Below are 23,613 nucleotides of genomic sequence, written 5' to 3'. Positions count from 1 at the left end.
CATTTGCATATTGACACTTAACGCTGAAATTATCAACAGATGCATTAACGTCCAGGCGAATAATAGCGTCTCTGTCTGTCTATCTGTCTTTCTAGGCTGATTAATCTGAAGATTGACATTCTCTCTCTCTCTCTCTCTCTCGCTCCTCTCTCTCTCTCTCCTCTCTCTCTAAATAAATAAATAAATAAATAAATAAATAAATAAATAAATAAATAAACAGATAAATAAATAAATAAATAAATAAATAAATAAATATGGTAAGTAAGTAATGAGATCGACATTGTAATATAAGTTAAAAAAAAAAAGATCATATCATATATAGAACAATAATGTAGAAAAACGCTAAAACTTTGTATATCAAATATATAAAAATTCATGTTACAGAATATAGACAGATTTTTAGATTATTCGTACTATTCAATTTTTTATACCTCTCTTTCACCCTGTTTATTGGATATAAGATGAAATCGCAGAAACAACGTTATTTTTTGTTCATACCTAATTAGGTTAAGTAATAAAACACATTTCTCATACCCTCTAACCTATGCAACTCTATGGAAGCATCATGAAATAAGCAGTTGATGAAACACCTTTTCCTCAGACAAGCAAAGACTGCTATTCTCAAGCAAAACATATTTTCGCAATATTCGCTTCAGCGTTGTACTTCTGTGATCTCAAAGCTAAGTCCTTCTATATGCCTCTCCCGCTGCATCGGTGTACGGTTTCTTTTGTTTCTGACGGCTAAAATAGCTGTCTGTCTGCTTACAATTTCGCTACATGAACAGGCTACCCCACGCTATAAATAATATATATATATATATATATATATATATATATATATATATATATATATATGTATATATATAATGTGTGTAATAATAATAATAATAATCATAATAATAATAATAATAATAATAATAATTTTCTTTGACTTGACCAATGAATTTCCTGCCACTGATATTTACAAAGGAGTAATAAACTGCTCTTTTCTAAATGGTAATATCGACAGATAAGTTTCAAGTAACCTCGCCTCTAAATTACGAGCTCTCAAGATAACTAGTGGGCAGACTAACAAAGAAGCAGAGGTGGAAATCTATCCTAGCAAGGGATGTCATCTACAAATTACACAAGTCAGAGACTGGCCACGAGAAATAATCCCGTAAGTTTACTGCCGAGATATCTAATATAGAAGGTATTTTGATATTGGCTCTATAGTATACTCAAACCACGATGCACTAGACAAGCCTCATATCAACACCAGACAGCTTTTTATTGCCGCATCAATAATGAGATACCGTAATTCTGACATTAAAACCCTATCTAGACGGAAGCAACATTTCGTAAAGCCATTAAATCAGTTCTGTCGGGGATACCAGAAATCCGAGTAAAGAGAGCCATTGATATTCCAGCATTTCTGATATTGGCTCCTTTTCCAGCAGCGCGGGAATTAAAGACAGATAGCATCTGACACAGCATCATCATACATCAGGCAACGATGAATCATTTAAAACAAACGAGCGCGGAAAGCGGCGTTCTACTACAATCGGGATTTTCTGACACTGGCCGGCTCCATCACTGCTCCGAATCCCTCGGCCAACAACAGATTGTTCCAAGCAAACACGGAATTGTGAGCTTTGTTATGACAATGATTCAAATGCATAATGCTTCGATCGTAATGCTTATACTACTAATTAATCCAGATGTAGCATGGTTAATTGACAATACACACACACTGATCCATTGTCTGGATGACTAAATAAAGTTAACGCTCGCCGGCGGCTGGAAACACCGGATACGCGGCGCTTCGTGGAGGTCTCCAATATACAGAGATTATGTGATCACATAACCAGAGCCTTTATAGAAATGAAAGGCCATTATTGCAGCATTTCCACTACTACTACTATCACTACTACTCTACTACTACTGCTATTACTGGTACCACACCAGTGTTGCGACAAGATAAAGATTCTCTCTCTCTCTCTCTCTCTCTCTCTCTCTCTCTCTCTCTCTCTCGTCGCTACTTCTATTTTGATATAACGTTCATACAAATTAAATGGGATTATGGAATATTTAATGCGTAAAATTTCACATCTCTCACCCAAGTCAAACAGGTGAGACAAACTTGGATTGCAGTGAGATTAGAATGCTGGTGGATAAGCATTTCAGTAATTGGAGTAAATACTGGTGAACAATAATCACAGTAAAAGAACAGAGAATACGGAAAAAGTTATTTTTTTTTTTTTACTATTTATAAGTAGGTAGATCTGCACGTACATAGTAAGCATACATATTTTCTATTTGTTGTATTAAATTTCTTTTCTTCTTGATTATCTAGGTTTTGGTCAAATTAGGACTTCTCTTTTACTTTTAAATTCTGGTAACCTTCATACTAACATTATTATACATGGTATCATCACGAGGTTATTACAACGGAAATTGTATTGCAAATTATTTTCACTTATTTTCTATTAATAGGCAATTTCTCCGAGGAAGGTTGTGCGAATACGTTCCAATTCAAATTGGGCTAAATGAAGGTTATAAACATGAATTTACTAGCACTGCAGATGTCATGATTAAAAGAGTAATTTATCCATAAACAAACCTTAAATTAGATCAATGAAGAGTGGACGGCAGTCCAACCTTCACAACGGTTTAAGAGACACAGAAGTCAAAGGCTAAAAGGATTAATGATTCCTAAGCCTTTTCCCGCGGGTCTTAGGCACCAATTCGAGAGGCAGGTAATCATACAAATTTCAGAGAGATTCCCCACAATACAAGAGGATAGTATCCCTGGCTACTAGTGAATTCGAATGGCGTCCTTAAAGGGAAACGCGCTCTCTCTCTCTCTCTCTCTCTCTCTCTCTCTCTCTCTCTCTTTCAAACATACAGACAGAAACACACACTCACATCTTGATTTGGGATTGTTTTGTGCTGCTCTGTTTAAAACTAGTTATAAATCCTTAATATTAAAGAATAAATATTATTCTGAAAATGATTACTGGTTGCCAATAAAAAAAAAACTATAACGAAATAAGTTGAAGGAGAATTTTTTTTTTCTCACAAATAATGTTCAAGAAATCTAGTTCCAAGAAGAAGCAGGTTATTTTCCTGAACGAATCTGTATGCCAACACTGCATTCCGTCACTTACCAATGACTGTCACGGTGACGTCCCTGTAAGCAGAATGGCCGTGCCTGTTGGACGCCCTACAAGTGTAGCGCCCTCCGTCAGTTTCCCTCTGCGTCTGCGTCACGACCAAGGTTCCGTTGTCGAAAACCCTCTGGCGGATGTCCGTCGGAAGAACTCGGCCATCTTGGATGTGGGAGAAGGAAAGACTTGAAATTATTGGTGGGTTTTGCTATCAGTCGTTGGTAGTAAAGGATAGAAAGGCTTTACCCTTATCAATTTAATGTTCTCTTAATACAAAAGTAGATTTTAGAATTCCATGGGGATGTTCTGAATTATATAAAGAAATAATTCACTTCATCAACAATACCACTACTTCTACCACTACAAATAATATTACTACTACTTATCATATAATAATAATAATAACAATATAATATAATAATAATAATAATAATAATAATAATAATAATAATAATAATAATAATAATAATAATAATAATAATAATAATAATAATGAACCAAACAAAAACTTCTTTCAGTTTTCTTCTGAAGATTGAAAAAGAAACCCACAAAATCACTGTGTATAACGTGTTTACTTATAAGTATTTACATTTTATTTTACTCGTGTTGAGTAAAATAAAATCTAAATACTTATAAGTAAACAAGTTATACCCAGTGATTTTGTGGGTTTCTTTTTCAATAATAATAATATCGCTACTAATACTTATTAGGCTAATAAAATATTCCTGACAAGAAAACTATTGCCATGCGGTGGAACACTAACTGGCAATAAAAGCTTAATCCAGTATATGAAAATGAAAAATAAATAAGCAATTAAAGTAATTATTGAGCGAAAACACGTATTTTCTAGGAACCATCTCTGTTTCTCGGGATTAAATAAATTTATAATTTTCTGAAAATATGAACTACTGAGAAGGCATCATCTGTAAAAGTTTCTGGTGTCACGGTCAGAGAAGAGACTTAAATGAGATCTTTTCAATACAGAAAGATGCTGAATTCCACCCGTTAATTCTCTCAGTAAATTGTCAACTGTAATGATTTAGAGTCGTCAGCTAATTATTCTTCCTATGACGAACTATACTCCGTTTTTTTCCATCTGTCCATCCGCCTGTGGTGTTTGCGCATGGTAACACTGCGTCCCGGTCTTTAAATAATATCCCATTTCGAATATTAAAGGTGTAATTTGCATACAGTAATTTATTGAAACACTTCAGTTGCAAATGTAAACCCAGATATCCTTTTATTTACCTAAAACTTACACAGCGTAACTATTTAAAGCCCAGGACGCAGTGTTACCATGCGAAAACACCACAGGCGGATAGACAGATGGAAAAAACAGAGTATAATAATCAACCATAACGATGAAAAATGTAAAACTTGGACATCTCTTAGAAATCTGGGATCTTTCCTAGATAGTGACCCAGAAGGGTTTTAACCCTGTATGTATCCACCTTTGCGGCGTGTTTAGTACGAAAGACTGTAAATATCATAAAGATAATGACCGCAAAGAAACATTAGGTCTAGATAAGGACATCCAGACTTTTCTTGGGGGTCACTATCTAGGAAGGATAAAATCTGCATTGGGAAGAAAAATAGCTGCAAACAGAAGGCACTTTAAGAGCATCATTTTAATTTATATTAGGGAAGTTATTAGTGCAAACTTCAGGTTCTTAACATTTAATTTTCTTAGACCATGTTCAGTATGTATATATATATATACATATATATATATATATATATATATATATAGATATATATATATATATATATATATATGATATATATATATATATATATATATATATATATATATATATATATGTATATATACATATATGTATCGTATATATCCGTATATATATTGTATACATTATATCACAATATCTATATATATATATATGTATATATGTATGTATATATATATGTATATATATACATATGTATATCCTTATAATAGATTATATATATATATTTTAAGATATTCTATATAATATATATATATATATATTATATATATGTATTAATATAACACATAATATTCAATTACATACATATATTACATATATATATAATTATATATATATAATTATATTATATCATATATATATATATATATATTAGATATATATATATACATACTATATATAGACATATAGTATATATACACATACATACATACATATATATATATATATATATATATATATATAATATACATATATATATGTGTGTGTGTGTGTGTGTGTATGTATGTATGTATTATTGTGGAAGGTTCACTTTAGGCAACAGAACAGAACACCAAGAAATGTGCCTTTTAGACGTCCCTTGCAACCCAGAACAAGAACAGAAATGGAAACAAAGGATGCACCGAATATAATTTTGCATTTTTAAAAAACGGTTGAAAAGATAAGATCATTTTCCACGAGGAAAGTCGCACCAATATACATTAAATATTAAGGAAAGTGTTTATTTACTCATTTTCGATAATTCAATCATTTTTTTGTGGTGTACAATATAAAAACTTATCCTATAGGTTCTGTTTTGGAACAGGTGAAGATGAATTTAAGAATGACAAGAGAATCGTGAAAAACAGGAGGAAGAAGTGAGAAGAGGGCCGAGGAGAAGGAAAGAGAGGAAACAATAAACGAAAAGGATGCTAATGAAAAAAGTATGGAAAACACCGAGACAGAAAAGCGTGGAGGATGAAACTGGATGGATGCATCGTTCCAGAAGGAACAAAACCATTACCCGCAGGACCCAAAAAGATCATCCGCAAATATCTCATACTCTCCACTTTAAAACTGGCTCAACAAAATTAATGAAACGTAGGAGAAGCCGGGTTCAACCACTGACAGGGGGAAAAATGAGCATACATTAAATTCGTAGTAGCGTGGAAATTCTGTTTGTAATATCGTAGGGAACCAAGTTTAGCTATTATATCCAGTAGCGTAACTTGACACCTAAATGGGCACTAATAGGCTGTGTGCGTCTCTCGTGCGAGTGTGCGCGCTGGAGAGAGAGAGAGAGAGAGAGAGAGAGAGAGAGAGAGAGAGAGAGAGAGAGAGAGAGAGAATGGATGCGCATCCTACCTTTCTAGCACAATGTTCTACAACTTGCGCATCCGTCTAACTCATTCATTATGGATATGGCGTCCATGTTCGGACAAACGCATATTCACACACACACAAACACACACATACACACACATGCCGGGGATATCTGAGTAGAATTGTTGGGCCACGCAATATTTGATAAATCTTGCCTCTGCCACACAGTGTGACAAACGGTGGTCATAATAGGCACATTCAGTATGACGCACATATATGTATGGTATTCTCGGATTTCAAATGTCGCGGTTGTAGGATCTAAATGGAGGAAAAAGAGGAAGCAGTGGAGGAGGGGGGAGGCGGGAGGGGAATGTAGCGGGGAGAAACAGAGAATGTCACGTTATGCGTGTGTGTGTGTGTGGGGGGGGGATACATTTACTGAGAGAGAGAGAGAGAGAGAGAGAGAAAGCAGTAAATGAGTTCACACCTACATTCACGTTATCATTTACACGACGGCGTTAGGTGAGTAAAGCGCACGATGAGTAACAGCCATAATATAATCGGACGGAGAGGAGACATTCATCAGTGAAGCTGCAACAATGAATGATTAGACACTCGGATGGATTTTTACTCAGGACGCCTCTGATAAACACATGAGCTTGTTTTAATAAACACGTCAGTCTTCCTGAATGTTTCACGAGAGTAAAGACGCAAGACAGGTCGCCCAACTCATATCAATAGAGCATTTTGTGCAACGTCCAATGATCAATTCTTTGATCAGAGAGAGAGAGAGAGAGAGAGAGAGAGAGAGAGAGAGAGAGAGAGAGAGAGAGAGAGAGCGACTGGCCGTACAGCTTTAAAGAGGCATCGGAAAGACATGATATATCGGAAGCAATGGAAGCCTACAGAAACGTACGCTCCGGATTATATAATGCCCATATTCCACATCATTTCGGAATGGCATCGGTATCAGGTAGCCGGATGAGAGTAATGTAAGGGTTCTTCCGGTTGATTAAGCGCAGTTATACACACGGAATTCATACGAATATAATTGTAAGGTTCTACTCTGTCTAATTGTAAGTCCCCGTACACCATTGGTCTAACTATTTTCCTGTGCTCATCTACACAGCAATGAAACAGGAGTAACTGTATTGAATAAAAGTGCCAATTTCATTCAGTGTCCATAATTGTGAGAATCGTCTACCTTTTGAGGAGAACCAATTAGGAATGAAAAATTTAAATTTAAGCTTCTAAACCAAAGTTTTGAGCGTGTAAAGACGACTCACGGAAACATCGCAGAGGCATGAATTTTAAATCTACCCACACAAGTCGTCAGTCATGTTAAGTCTTTTGGAATAATAATAAGTTTGTTTTTATTTCCGACCTTGGTTACTGCAACTAGCTACTTTTATACTTTTATTTCCGACCTTGCGTTGAATATTCGTTCTGCACTCAGATTAATGCGATGCAGGAAACCTCCTGGAGAAGGAGCCTTTTCAGGAACTAGATGCGAAAACGCTTTTATACGTTTCAAACCAAGCACACGACCTCGGTTTGTTGGTGAAGCTTGTAATCCAGGCATTAACAGAAGTCTTCGGATGGTAGGAAAATCCACTAACGTAAGAGAATAGGAAGTTATACTAGCTGGAAATATCACTCTCTAAGCCCTCGGACGTGCCACGAGGCACGTAGAGTTTGTAATTAAATACGTCACGCAAAGATAGTTTCACTCTTCCCATATCCCAAATAGTGATGAGGATTATTACAGGTCTCCAGTCCTCAAAACAAGAAAGCAAACATTAATATGTTAAACTGGGGTTGATTAAATAAAAAAAATACATTATCAAACCACTAAAAGAGCCTATGTGAATCGTATCAAATTAACTTTAATGACCAAGATGTGGAAAGTAGATGTTAGATTAACTCCTACGTTAGGGCGAATGCAAGCACGATTGCTACACCGTATATGTAGCACATATGTAAATACTGTCTTATTGATGCTTGTACTACACATACTGCCTTGAATTACGGAAAACATGCGGTTAGGACGTTCAAAGTAGGTGAGGATGAATACTGCTCATCTCTCACCAAAGCACATGATTACTCAGCAGTCTTTTATGCAGAAGAAAAGGAAGAGTTGAATCCCTCTGAAGAGATCCCCAAGAATATCAAAGAAGCCCGTTTGAACTGCAATGTCCTTCACCTTTTCTTTTCAAAGGAAAAATCGTCTCCATTGAAACTCCGTAAACAATGCTGTGATCTCCTTATCCAAACATAATGCAAATTTATTTTTCTTTTCAAGTATCTCAGTTATATGTATCATTCAGTGAGGTGAAAATATTGTCGTTTTCTATATTTAAATTTAGAGAAATGTAAAAACTAAGCATAAAATAAACATGTGAAAACATTATTGGTTTCAATGTAAGTAAACTTAAACACGATATATTTCCTAATACGGCAAAATCAGCAAATGCTTCTTCTCTGGAAAACGATCTAATCATCCGCATTTCGTAGCAAGTGTTAATATGTAATCACTTCCGATAACGACAGAGGAGAAAAAAAGGCATTTGCATACGGATCTGTAAATCCTCGTCACAGAGACCTTAAACAATAAAAGTAAGCACATGACATTTAAAGCTTTAAATTATTTCAGACGACATTAAACGTAGCTTTACAGCATTTCTTGAGCTCTGACAAGAGCATATAGTTTAAAGTTTGGGTTAGAAAACAGATGGTACCAATTGAAAATAAAGAATTTGGACTGACATACATTCTGCCTCATCTTCCGCGTGTATAGAATGAATGATATAGGCCGATGTAGTGAAGAATTTAACAATACTCCAAGCTTAATATCATTACTTCCTGCTCTAAGGCTATCGAACTGCATAGCGCTTCATTCAATTGATCTTTAGCGTACTTTATTGAAAACTGTCTCAGGAGTGCGAAATAGTTTTGTAAATGTAAATACCCAGGCGTATATGTTACAAGACTTAACGTAAATTCATATTAATTTATTCTGCGCCATCAGCTCACCTTCGGGCAGTTACTATAAATTCCAATAGTTACCGTTCTATCCGGAGACAGCCTCTCTCTCTCTCTCTCTCGCGTATTATTGTAGGCACAATGGAATTCGAATAAGTCAAGGACGCCTCATTAAATTATGCTGTATTATACAGCACATTCCCGAACTTCAAACTTCTTCAATATATTATGCTTATTGCATACTAAGGAGACATCAGCACGTCTCTCCTCTATAATACATACCTACAAATTCTTCCCTTAGGACACAGTTGCTATATGATGTTTATGGTAGATACTGTTCATTGTTTCATTTACAACGAAAAATAAGGCATATGTCTCTTTGTTAAATAGTTATATATTACAGTACAGATGTACCAGAAAACGTGTGATAAGATTTAATAAAAGTTTCCGTAATTTGATAAAATAAATAATTCACCAAATTTTTTTATGTATGTTTTGATCTATAGATGCTACGTATTCCCTTCTAATAAAGGAAAGCCATTGGCTATATGTGGTGTGCGGAAAGAAAACGTCAGCTATCAACTTTAAAGGAACCTGTAATTCAAACCTTTATGAAAAGGTAGTAAATATGATTTCTTTTAATAAAAAAAGACAACCACTCTGCAATTTATTCGTCTCACGATGAAAATCATTCCCAGTGGCCCCTTCGGCAAAGAGAACACCATTCATTCCTTTTGTCAAAAAACAAAACAAAAAAAACAAAAATTGGAGGTATTCATTCAAGGCAAATCAAAACTATCACCTCTCTTGATGAAAGGAATATCCAACATCTTTTCCGAGACACTTACGGTTTCCTATCTGGGAAAGAACACAATTATCTTCGGGACAAAGGCGATCCATAGTTTCTTTTAACGAAGGAGGATGATTGCGTTCCGCTGGATCTGCAGCTTGGTTTCAATTCAAAGGAGTTATTTTCATCCGAGATTAACCTAACAATACAAAGCGCCGGTTTCATGAAGAAGATCGAGAGAAGTTGATTTGATGAGAAAACAAACAATGGATGAAAGCTGATAGGCATAAATTTCTCATTTGGACAAGTACAGTATTATGGAAAAGTCAAAGACGCGTGACGCAGCAAGTATGGAAAATGAAAACTACGGGTATAATGACGTCATTATACGATTAAGTGTTCATATTGAGAAACATTTTAACAACCGTTGCATGATGCGAACCTCGCAGACTCATTATAACTATTTTTTCTATTATGGCCAACCTTGCTTTTCAAATCGGTCACGATCTCGTATTTTCTGTTACAGAACTGTGAATCGGTACAAACCTTATAATTTCACTTCTACAACTGATCAGTAATGCTTACTTGAATTTGCGACTTTAGTACAGTAACTCACTAGGATGTGAAAGCCTGTAGTGATGGCGAATCTACATACCTTCTACCAATGTAATACCTGGTTGACCCAAGAGTTCAAATCCTGATTAGAGGGAAGGTCCTTTACTTGAAAAGTCCCATTTAGACGCACAGGAGCTGCCTATATAGAGGAGAAATTTATAAGGCACTATTTCTTTGAAAGTAGACTCAGCGAGAACCATAAAGTGATTTTCATCTCTAAATCCAAAATACTGATAGGTCTAAAGGGTTTGATTTCAGACTTTTTACACATTATCGCAAAGTACAGGGACAGGTTCACGTATAGAGGCATGGAGGGCTCTGGTCTTTGAAGAAATGGAACGAACATAGCTTCCTCAGGCGCGCCCAGAGATTCCGGACTGAGAACGAGTTTCAGCGGAGGGTTTGAAAATGGGAAGATGATTTTTAAAATATAGGGTCCTCTTTGAATAAAGGTTCGGTAAAAGAGAGGTGGGGTCAAGTCTGGTAGAGGTAAATGATGAAAAGGAGACAAAGTACTGAGCAAAGGACACAACTCTGATATCCGCCACTTGAGACAGGAAGGTAACTTGATTATGTGTTTACTTGGAAGCCCAAAGATGAAAGTTTGTTTATCGAGGCCTAATATCAGGCTCTGTTAAAATATTTAAGATCTCAAGAGCCACAAGTTTCTCCAGATTTCCTGAAACCGTATCAAAGATTAAGTTAGGCTTGGGAATCACCATCAGAATCTATGCATGTAATTGGAAAGAATAAGATGTCGTGTTTTAGAAGGCGAGAATTTACCATAATTTAGTTAAGAGTCAAATTAAGAGCGATGGGACTAAAGTCGGGGTGATTGAACTTATCACCTTCCCATCCCCCTTTCTCTTGTAAAGCAGTCTGGAAAGAGCACACTTCCACTGCGAAACGAAAAGCAAGTAGGAAAACAAAGATAGCAACATATGAAGTCTAACTCATTTGGACACAGGGTGGAAGCCATCTGACCTACAAAGTCGTTCTAGATCTTCGAAAATTTGACTTTTCTGCAGACTACAACGAAGTGAAAGGTGCTAGCACAGAACTCGTAAAAGGCTGAGTCATAGAATATGATGAAGTAGCCTTAGCATGAATTTTAGGAAGGGAACGAGAAGAAGTTGTGACTATTTTCTCAGAGATGAATAGAACGAGCAGCTCAAGGAATTCTTCCACACAAATGAAACAATTCATCACATGCATTAAAATAACATTATAACAATTAACAGCTACGATAAGTGAGGAAACAGCCAAATAGATAACAAACTAACATTTACCATCAATGTGTCTCAAATACGAAACTGATAAGCATATGCGCACAGGGTAAATTAACGAAAAACTTCAAAAAGATCCCAAAAGCAATGGTAAAGAATTTATTAGTCATTTGTGTAACCACAAAACATGTCCGTTTGAAATTCCCGTGGTTAACAACGCAACACGAGAATCATTCAAACAATGCCAGTGTTGAAACAACCAAAAGCAATTGATATTCAATAACCTATTTGAGGAGATGATTAATGAACCAACCCAAAGATTATCAAACAATAAATTGGCCATTGTCCCACTAATCAAGAAACGGGGTAAGCAACTAATTAAGGCACAAAATACAAGATAATGTTTATAGGGCGTGGAATTTCCCAAACGATTAACTGTTTATTAATGAACCAGTTGAATAGTACACCCGACAGAATGCATGGCTACCTAGATAAACGCTCAGTCTAGAATAAGTATCTCGCAACAAATTAAATTCTAAGTATTAACCAACATATTCCGTGTTTCATTTCTCGTTCATCTTTCAACGTATAATTTCCTTCATCTTGCAACACTCCAGTGTAAATGTTTTAAACTATGCCGGTTGGTAAATGGGTAGAAAAATGCTAGTGTTATTACCTTTTTTTTAAGTTTCTCATATAAACTCCTCTATATTCTTGGTATAAACCCCTCTATATTCTGGTATAACTTCCTCTATATTCTTGGTATAAACTCCTCTATATTCTGGTATAACTTCCTCTATATTCTTGGTATAAACTCCTCTATATTATTGGTATAAACTCCTCCATATTCTTAGCATAAACTCCTCCATATTCTTGGTATAGTCTCTATATTCTCGGTAATAACTCCTCTTTATTCTTGGTATAAACTCTTCTATATTCTTGGTATAAATGCCTCTATATTGTGGTATAACTTCCTCTACAATTCCTGGTATAATCCCTTCTATTATTTTGGCATAAACTCCTCTACATTCTTGGCAAGATTGTCTCGTGCATGCATCCTACGGTTCACGAAGTAGTGACATCATCAAGACCTACGTCATCATTTCATTTCTGCCCGAATCTTCTTTTAAATAATAGATCAACAGTGGATTTTAACCTGTTTTTTTTTTTATCATACCCATAACACTGGGATTTTCTTTTAACTTTTGAGAACACGGATCTTTCCTAATTCCTCCTTTAATTTCAAGTTCCTTTCTGCCTCAACACTCTTAGTATATGTGGCAATGCAGCCGACGCATTTACAGTTCAATGATTAACACTTAAAATTTTTAGTTGCCTGAGAATAATTCTTCCCTCTCTTACTTTCTGCTCTGAACTTGTACGGCTCGACGAAAAATATCTTAAAAAATGGGCTTCCTGGTAAATGCGTTTCTGTGTTTTCTCATTATTTGTGCTTTTGGTCTATTAGCTCGCAAATTTGTTCTGCACATTTCCTAGTCAACATAGTACATTTATTTGATCTTACTCTCGCCAACTCTACTTTACGCAGTACCCCCTTTAACCTACAAGCATCCAGAACCCTCCATTGATGGATATTAGGCATCATTTCTTAATTTCATAAAACTGGAAGTAAAATTTCTCCAGTTCTGTTCTTGTACCAATCTCCTAGACTTAAACTGTAACACCATCGCCACAATGCCATCAAATCACGTGCTGATCTACCAACAAAAGCCTTCCTCCCATTTTCTAGATCTTATTCCTGTTTCGCAAATTGCAGCATCATCATCGTCATCACCAACATCGCAGCCATTGCTGGATCCAAAACACAACTGTGAAAAGCGGATTAGGCAATTCATTAGAGCGCTTTAAGCGCGCTTGTCAGTTTATCACGGGCATGGAACAGTAGTAAACACCGCCTCATCGAGGCTCCTTTCATCTTCCACAGTCAGGAGGCTTTGATGTAGTTCGACTGACCCTTTCATTCTTGATATTTTGATGACTCAGTCGTTATTCAATGTAGATTTCAAGTAACGGTTATCCTTCAGACTCTCTCTCTCTCTCTCTCTCTCTCTCTCTCTACTCAGCAGGGACTTTGTTATGACCAGCACTACTTCACTGCATTATCTCTAATCGAGAGAGAGCATATTATCATGTTGCTCTCGTGAGGCTAACGATGGTTTGGTTGAATTCTGGGAAGGAATATACACTCCATAGTAACACTGACGTTTTTCACTAGCTCGACATTTCAATCATTAGGATTTACTTTGATGTTTTGTACGCTTAATGTATTAATTTTTTCACTGCTGAGGTTGTACTAAATCGTCTGTCACTTCGACATGCATGAGCATTATGAAATGTGAGCATTGATAGACGAGGATGGACAGAGATAAAACTTTAACGTCAGCTGTATCTGGCGTATTACATGGAAAAACTTACTAAGAATTATTCATATATATACTACTATATATATATATATATATATATATATATATATATATATATATATATAGTACTAATTATTCATGATTTTCACTTGGTAAAGCAAATAAAATACACATACACACAAATATATGTATGTATATATACATACATAAATAAATAACCAAATCACAAATATATATGTATGTATATATACATAAATAAATAAATAAACAAATAAAATATATAAATACATATATATATAGATATATATATATATATATATATATATATCTATATATATATGTCATTGTGATAGCCACAATGCCCTCTTAACTTCTTGAATTCTTCGCACTCGAAGAACTCGAGAAGATAAGAGGGTATTGTGGCTATTACAATTGCATATGTATCTGGTAAAAAGTGACCCGTAGACTCTAACATATACATAATAATAATATATATAATATATATATATATATATATATATATATAATAATATATATATATTATTACATGTGAAGTACAAAGCGGAAACACTGCGCCACTCACCTTTCTCCCAGGTGATCTTCTCAATGGGATAGCCTGCAACCGGACACTTGATCCTGAGTACGGATCCCGCCACCGCAGTCACTCTCTTCATGGTCCGGATAAAAGGCAGTCCGTAGACGTTGACCTTGGCGGAGTGACTGACGGAACCGACGTTGTTCGACGCCTCACAGGTGTACTGCCCTCCGTCTTCGACGATGACGTTCGTGATATTCACATGGGAGATGACGTCATCATGTACGGTGACGTACTGTCCTACCAAGAACCTGAAGAACAGAAAGATATATATATATATATATATATATATATATATATATATATATATATATATATATATATATATATAGTCGCATTAACGTATACTTCTCATGAAAGTCCAGTGGTCTAAAATGTCGACTGGAGTCGTGGATGGGTACTGACTGGTGTTCGAGTCACTACGTACCAAATCGTTCGTCACATATTCCGGTGATATTCCTGAAGTTGCTTGGATTGGATATGAAACGACATTTGCAGCTTAATGATTGCATATAAAATGTCACGGTGATGTGATAAAAATTCACCACTCACACACACACACACACACACACATATATATATATATATTATATATATATATATATATATATATATATATGTATATCTAGAATAAAAAAAATATGTAGGAAAACATTTCTACAGCATACTGTGTCAGTTCTCCAATTCACATTTCCTTACGATTAGCCAATACTATTGTTGCAAAGTTTCCTCTTCTAAAACAGATAAAAATAGCCGCTGTGTAACATGTTATTCTCGTTCTAAAAGTCAACGAAATTGCATAGCATGTAACGAAAAATTCAATATTTGTTTCCTTCTGTTATATTACTATGAATATCTCGGTGTTTCATTGTGAGTAACGCCACTAATGTCCGCGACACGCTTCCCACATAATACGCTTATAATTGCAATTCAGTCATTTATGCATAAATGCTAAATTCATCTGCTTTGACGTTAATGCCCTCGCAATTGTACAACCCGGCAAAGGCTTCTCGGCCCACCAGAACCATCAGACTTGCAATGGTTATCATTAAGAGAATCCTAAGCATCCTTGCGATGGAGGCCACCAGCTGTGCTACTCCAGTTCATCTTATTAGACTACAAGCTGTGCGTTTGGGAGCTTCCTTGACATTATTAGTGATACACGAGTGACGTGCTTTCATAGCATAACTCATGTTGGGACGCTTATTAATAATCAGCTGAGTGGCATTTGATTAGTTGTATCAATATGACAATTCCTTCTGGCATCAAAGAGGTGTATCTCTCTCTCTCTCTCTCTCTCTATCTATCTATCTTTATCACTAATATATAATATATATTAATATTTTCTATATATATATTAATTATTATATTATATATAATTTATATATATATATATATATATTTTATACATACACACACACACACACACACACACACACACACACACACACACTATATATATATATACACACATACACAAACATATATATGCACAAACACAGACATACTACTATACACACAAATACATATTATAAAAAATATGCAATTGATATGTATATGTATATATATTTATATATAATAATACACTGGGTGACGTTTAATCCCGAGAGCGTTTTTGATTATTCATGGCTTAAAAGGGAGGAAGGGTGATGAAAAATGTAAAAAAAAATAACACGCTCGTTAATCATTCTCACAGAATTTTTAAATAACCTTTAAAACTCAACGAGAAAACTTATTAAGTACAAAATATTATATCTAGAAAAATTATACAAGCTAGCGCAAAACCAATGCCTTAAGAAAAAGTCCAGTATGTTAGCAAATAAGTTAAGGAGACCAACTGTCAGCAACAGGTTCGAGAACCGAGTGACTGGGAAAAAGAAAGTCAAACCTAAGACACATGCTTTCTCACAAGTCATTCTGAAATTCACAAGACAAATTTACAACCCAAAAGATATTCTGGGCAACAGAAACTCTCTCATACTGAATGACTGCGTAAGTGATACCTGTACTGTACTTGTGTCAGTTTGTCTTACCTTTCGCTTTCTGGAAGCTGGAAACCATCCAGAGTCCAGACGAACTGTGGCGGTGGATTGCCCGTGGCTACGCATTTTAGGCTCACCGACGGCCCAGGCTGCAGAGTCTGTTCCTGGAATCGGTAATGCAGTTCCGGGGACGAGTCTGTCAATGCAAAATAAATAAAACAAGGGAGGTTTATACGATGCACCGTGATATTGTCATCATATGTGCGTGTCTGTGTGTGTGTGTGTGTGTACGGAGACACGTTCGATTATCCAGTACGGCATGAATAATAACGAAGTTTGCACCCAGTATTGATTGCCTGTACCGTACTGGATTCTAAACAAATAGACAGAGGTAAAAATTAGATTATGACCTAATCAGATTAAGCTCCAAAAGCAGAGTCTTGTTTTATAAAAGTACGAACAATGAAATTACAATTACGAATACTATCGAGGATAGATGACAAAAATGATGTTCTCTTCTATATGGACAGGACGGCAGACCTAATAACGGAGGAAAAAATGAAGAAAAAAGAGGATGTTCTCTTTTGAAACTCAAATATCAAGGACGTTCCAGGTATGGAATTTCCATCTATCCATATCTCTGGAATTTAGATTAATTTTCGAGAAATACAAGCCCTCATACCATTTCTCACATAACTACGTAATGAAAAGCAGTATGGAGATAATCCTCACTCACTCTCTCTCTCTCTCTCTCTCTCTCTCTCTCTCTCAAAGGGATACTGAATTGTTGTTCAAAGCAAAGTAGTATACTAGAATGATTTCTTTCTTTATGGTTACATTCTTCAAGTATTTATTTATCAATCGATGTCATTCTTCTTGTTTTTCGTTTTTTGTAATTTCAGGCCATATTTTTATATCATTACCTGACCACTACTTAAGAGATTTCTTTCGTCGGTATCATGGTTTGTTAAAAATGGATACTGTATCTGTGCAGTCCTATGAAAATTAACAACAGAAATAATCATACAATAGGAAGTAATCAAACTGGATTTAACGCATTTTGATGTATCTTGAGTCATAACCTTAGCCTGTTGTCAAGTCCCATCAAAATTACAAATAAGAATTTTTATTTTTACATTAAGGAAGATAATACTTCCGTCCACCGTCCGCCTCGAACATCCATTAAAGAAATTAAGGAAATCTATAATATTTGAATCACGGAAAATATGATTTAACGAGAAACATCTGCTTAAAGGCAGGAATGATGTTACCCAAATACTCAAAGGAACGAACACAATTATAGGGATGAAATGAGACATTAGTCATTCTTAGGACAATATCCAACGAAAAACAAATATTGTCAATTTACTGAGGTAATCCATACGCGGCCGTCATTTTCAATAACCGTACGAAGTTCACATCAGTGGCATTACATGGTGACATTATCTGTTGTCGATAATCGATGCCCATGCTGGCTACATAAATATCAACTTAATTACTGGGTCGCTGAAGGATTCCATGAATATCGGTTCCACTACTTTCGAACAATTGAAACTATGACCGGACTAGATGAATCATTGTTTCAGGAAAATTAGATAGTTTAATCGTTACAATAACATGGAAATTAACTGACGGTTTTACAAGAATGACTACTGTGCTAACGTTAGTTTTCAAGTCTATATAGAAAATGTTCACTGTAGTTCGTTTCAGCAGAATTTACAGATTTTCGAAATTGCAGATAATCTCTGTTAACTCGAACAACGTTCTGAACAACAAAAACTCTATACGTTACTGCCATGCCATATACTACTTTATACTTTTTCTGAAAACTCTTATTTTAGATACGACGGTTGAATGTAAGGAATGGAATGACTCGTTTAGGTATCTAAAAGTGATCAAGAATTTCCCAAAACTTCTCATTCTTATGAGTGTCACTTCAGAAAGGCCAAGAGGAAGAAAGGTTCCCACAACAATTTCTACTTTTCATTTTTATCATCTTCAGTTAACAATTTTGTAAGCTTACTTCCATAATTTGAAACGAAACAGCGGACTTCTGACGCGCCTCCTTGGATTTACATGCTTATTTTTTTCTGTTTTTCTCTCCTGCTCCTATCTTCATGTAATGATTTCTTTCTATAAAAAAAATCACATTGAAAATACTTGGTAATTGTGAGTTCTTGAAAAATAGCTCCGTAGTTATTTTTGAGCGTCTTTCTTAACAAATGACGTAATCGGTCTTAAAGATAATCTGGAAATTCACATGTAAAAAAAATCCCCCTTTGTCAAGGACAACTTGTCCTGGAATGTTAGCAAAATCAGGCTTCATCTCTTGTACTTGAGTGGATTTGCACATAATTCCAATTTAAAATGGCTTTAATCATTAGATTTGTGAAAGTGCTTTCTGGAGCCACCATAATGCATATAATGGTCACTATCTGTGGTTTCATTACGAAAAATGTTTAGATTCAAATGTTTATTGCTCACCAATTCATATACGCAAATGATCAGAACTCCACAATGAATAGAACGAACAGAAGTCATTGGCGTATAAAAACCATACTTTTCTCGAGGCATTTAAGCTCTCGAGAAAACGACCCGAGTTAATCATCGATAAACAGCGCATTCACTAGAGAGAGAGAAAAAAAAACTGTGTTCACAATTGTGTGGAGTGATCATGGGAGCCTGATCCACGGTAGCTGGATTGCATGAAAATGTAGTGACTGTTACGTAGCTACATCAAATGCCGGAATACCTAAAAAGGTTAAAGAATATCCCGACTTGGAAGTCGACGATTGCAATATTCAATACGCTTTTCGCCGGGGGGGAGGGGGGAGGGGGTGGAGTCACTGCAGCTCAAGTAGAGAATCGGTTTTCGTTTCTCGTTTTTAATAGTAATTATTTTCATGCGTAACTAAATCTCTCTCTCTCTCTCTCTCTCTCTCTCTCTCAGATCTACTTTACATAGATCCACTTTACGCTTTAGCAACAGTCCTGGGAGAAGGAATATTACCAAATTTATCTTCGATCATTTGAATTGTCACGTGTAATTCCATTTCCTTTCAATGGGACCATTTCTTTATAAAAGGCCGCGAGCTATTTCCCAGAATATAACCTGAACATGAGAAGCAGAGAGCGTCCTGGGAGGACAAGTTAACCAATGCAGCTTTTAACATTAACTTCAGAAGCTAAGGTATCTTAGCCAATGGCGTTAGTCCACGCCCCCTTGAGCGGAGGAGGACTCCACTCTCACGATCCCTTAAATAGTACAAACCACGTGTGACGCAAGTTCTCTGAGGAACGTTTGTGCGTACGTTTGCATCTATACGCACGAACAGTCGTGACCGCTTCAACTGACGGACGACATACTTACACAAACACACACACACACACACATATATGTGCTTAGAAAATCACATTGGATACACGTGACTTCATGATGTAAGCGAATACCACAAGAAAAATAATAAGCAGAAATTGGTGCCGAGAATGAGACATCGTCGAGGCAATGTCTCATTAAAAGACGAAAGCGCTCGGCACGAATTTCTGTCTATTACTTTTCCTGTGGTATTCGCTTACACACACATATATATACATATATATATATATATATATATATATATATATATATATATATATATATATATATATATATATGTGTGTGTGTGTGTGTGTGTGTGTGTGCGTGTGTGTGTGTGTATACTTTTGCATCAACATACAACCACAAAACCAAAAAGCTTCGCGCCCACAAGAGTGGGCTCGTTTTACCAAGTCATGCGCTTTGCGGAGCGCCGATCGAAATCAGGAAATATTTAGGAAGTCTGCTGTCAGGAGAAAATCGTCGGAATAAGTCGCACAGTGACATCTTCCTGCATTCGGGCTACATGACATAAAATTTTTGTCCAGTAGTTTTAGGTTCTATGCTTTTTTAAAACACTATAGCACAATGTCATAACTACCGGAAAAATCGGGGTGATTACATACGAATGTATATATATATATATATATATATTATATATATATATATATATTATATATATGTGTGTGTGTGTGTGTGTGTGTGTGTGTGTGCGTGTGCGTCTAAGTAAAACCACGCAACAGTCCCTCCTTATAAGACAATTATGATAGAGGGAATTGTATATTATCATCTAATTGAATAAACATTCCAGTGATTCAAATATGAAATTATAAACAAAAGAATTAACGATTATGTAGTCCTATAGGCTTACTAAATTCTACAACCAATTCTGTTAAAAACACCATGTCATTAATATTTCCTCAATTCTTGATTCAAGAAATGTTTACCTACAATTTTCTGTTCTACAAGTATTTCCTATTACAAGTAAATTACATTTTTGACTGCCATAACTAACCCCAAAATATTACAGGCCAAATGTAATGTTTCAGTTTTATTGATTTTTAATTCGTAGTATTTTTGTCTAGATTCCTCTGGTCTACACACAAAAGGAAATTCATGATCATTACAAGAGACAAATGACAAAGAAAGAAAGAGAGAAAGAGAGAGAGAGAGAAAAAAAGAGTACTTTCGAAAGGGCTGAGCTTGATCGAATCAATACGAACACGCTAAAAGAACACGGTCGAGTTCGGTCGAATCAATGCGCAAATGCGCACGCACTAATAGTAGTGGGTCGAATTAGGTTGAATCGACATGCGCACTCTAAAAATACACGATCGAGTTCAGTGAATACACAAACACAGGAACACGGCAGAGTTCGGTTGAATTGATACGTACACGCAAAAAGAACACAGTCGAGTTCATTGAATCAATACACACGCAAAGAGAAAACGATCGAGTTCGGTCGAATCAATACGAAAATGCAAGAACATGGTCGAGTTAGGTCGAATCAATACGCACACGCCATAAGAATACGGTTAAGTTCGGTTAGATTAATACTCATACGTTTAAAGAACACGGTAGAGTTCGGCTGATGTAACAGCCGCACGCTAAAAGAAATCGGTCGAGTTCGTTCGCTAAAGGCTTACGATGGAGTTAGGTCGAATCACTCCAACGCTAATTAATTAATGATTAACCATCGAGCTAATTGGGAGGAACCTCGCTACTAACTACTTCTCCTCCTACTCCTCCTCCTCCTCCTCCTTCCCCTCTCCCTACACCCAAGGCGGCTACTAAATTGCTTTTAAACGAGTTCTTCCATCATCCAGCCTCTTCTCGGGGTTTACTTTATCAGCCCTTGTTTGCTCATTAGCCTTGTTAAGGGATGGTCGCTTATTCTTCTCCTTTTCTTCGGCTCTGGGATTTTTCTCCCACTTAATGCTCACTAAAAGTTGGTCAAGGAATATACTGAAAATGTCCTCGCTTTTTTTTAACCCATTTCCTCTGTGTTTGTCTCAATGCGAAATATTTATAAAAAGAAATTACATCAAATTAAATGGCCTTCATAGGTAAGGTTAAAATAGGACATAGTTAATCTAATTTCAACTATGATTCCAGCCAAAGTTAGGCAGTAAACCAACCGATCACGATCAATAACTGGTATAATCTTCCCCCTTCCCCTCCCCCCCCCCCACCCACTCTCCCTCTATCAGGTACATAACTGAGGGCCTTCCTACGCGTTTCTGTAAGACATCCGCACTAATTAGCAACTGGCTACCTAACGACCCTTAAGTCATTAGCATAAGTATGCAACCCCTGAAGACTGCTGACCTCATCTCTTCCATCCAAACTTTCGACGTCTTTCATCAAAAGGGAACAGAGTATAATCTTCGTGTTTAGTTCATTTCCCCATCACGCAATCGCTGTTTGCCATAGATAAGAGGGTCTTGCTCTTCGAATGGAAGAACCATTGAGTTTTTGGCTGAAGGGATTCATCTTTACATTTATTTTTTACGTACACTTTAGCCATCGTAAGGTCATAATAGTGTGCGTAACCATACTATGTTTAAAATTGCTATGTGTTTGTGCGCGTGATGGTAAACATCTTGTCAGTCAGGTGTCCTTTAATTGACAGATAAGTAATATGCACATATGTCTGGCTTTGCACGCTGTCCTACATACCAACTTGCAAGTATGTAAGTACGCTTACATACTTAATCAATAACACACGCGCGCGTGTATATATATATATATATATTATATATATATATATATATATATATATATATATATGTATATTATATATATATATATATATATATATATATATATATGTGTGTGTGTGTGTGTGTGTGTGTGTGTGTGTGTGTGTGTGTATAATTAAAACCAAACTTTTCAAATGTTTGGTCGCTCGGATAAGGGCTAAACTGACTGGTTACGACATGGAAATAAGATATGGAAAAATCAGGAACCTTGTTGACCAATAGGTTGCCAGGCCCGTTTATGCAACTGTCAGACCCGATGCCCACAACATCAATTACCTAAAGAGCTAGATAGCAACTGCTACAACTGAGAAATATTAACCACTTCCTAAGACCTAGACAATAACTGCTAGCACTGCGAAACTCTTATTAATAGTCTCCAAATATAACATGAGTATCTAACTGCATATGAAGCCATCTGGTGCAACTCACCTCCGAGGGCTAGATGGGCTGCTGCTTGGACATTGTGGTGTCTCGCCGTCACCACGCACTGATACATGGCTCGGTCGTCTTTACTGACTTTGGAAATCGTCAGGACTTCCCTGGGCGATGTGGCGAATCTGGAACATTCAAAGAATTCAGTAGCTCAGTGTAACGGTGCTGAAGTTACTTATGATCATTGTTTAACAAAATCACATAAGCATTGCTAGAGTGAGAGATAAAAAGTCCTGAAGAACACACACATATACATGCATATGAGCACGCACATAAAGTTATGTATGGATACAT

At 36.0% G+C, this 23,613-nt stretch overlaps 1 protein-coding gene across 2 annotated transcripts in view; it reads right to left on the bottom strand.

Moving 5' to 3' along the window:
- LOC135208445 (cell adhesion molecule Dscam1-like) overlaps positions 1-23,613 on the bottom strand; it is a 168,568-nt gene that overhangs the window by 35,779 nt on the left and 109,176 nt on the right. For both annotated transcript variants that reach the window (XM_064240630.1, XM_064240631.1), the window contains exons 10-13: positions 23,317-23,444; positions 16,822-16,966; positions 14,777-15,039; positions 3,150-3,311 (exon numbers count right to left, since the gene is read on the bottom strand). In XM_064240630.1, the coding sequence (XP_064096700.1) occupies positions 3,150-3,311; positions 14,777-15,039; positions 16,822-16,966; positions 23,317-23,444 (698 nt within the window). The remainder of the gene's footprint in view (positions 1-3,149; positions 3,312-14,776; positions 15,040-16,821; positions 16,967-23,316; positions 23,445-23,613) is intronic.

This window comes from Macrobrachium nipponense, chromosome 35 (genome assembly GCF_015104395.2).
Source record: "Macrobrachium nipponense isolate FS-2020 chromosome 35, ASM1510439v2, whole genome shotgun sequence".
NCBI classification, from domain to species: domain Eukaryota; kingdom Metazoa; phylum Arthropoda; class Malacostraca; order Decapoda; family Palaemonidae; genus Macrobrachium; species Macrobrachium nipponense.
Note: the sequence above shows the minus strand (reverse complement) of the source record. Positions and strands in the feature narration are given on the sequence as shown.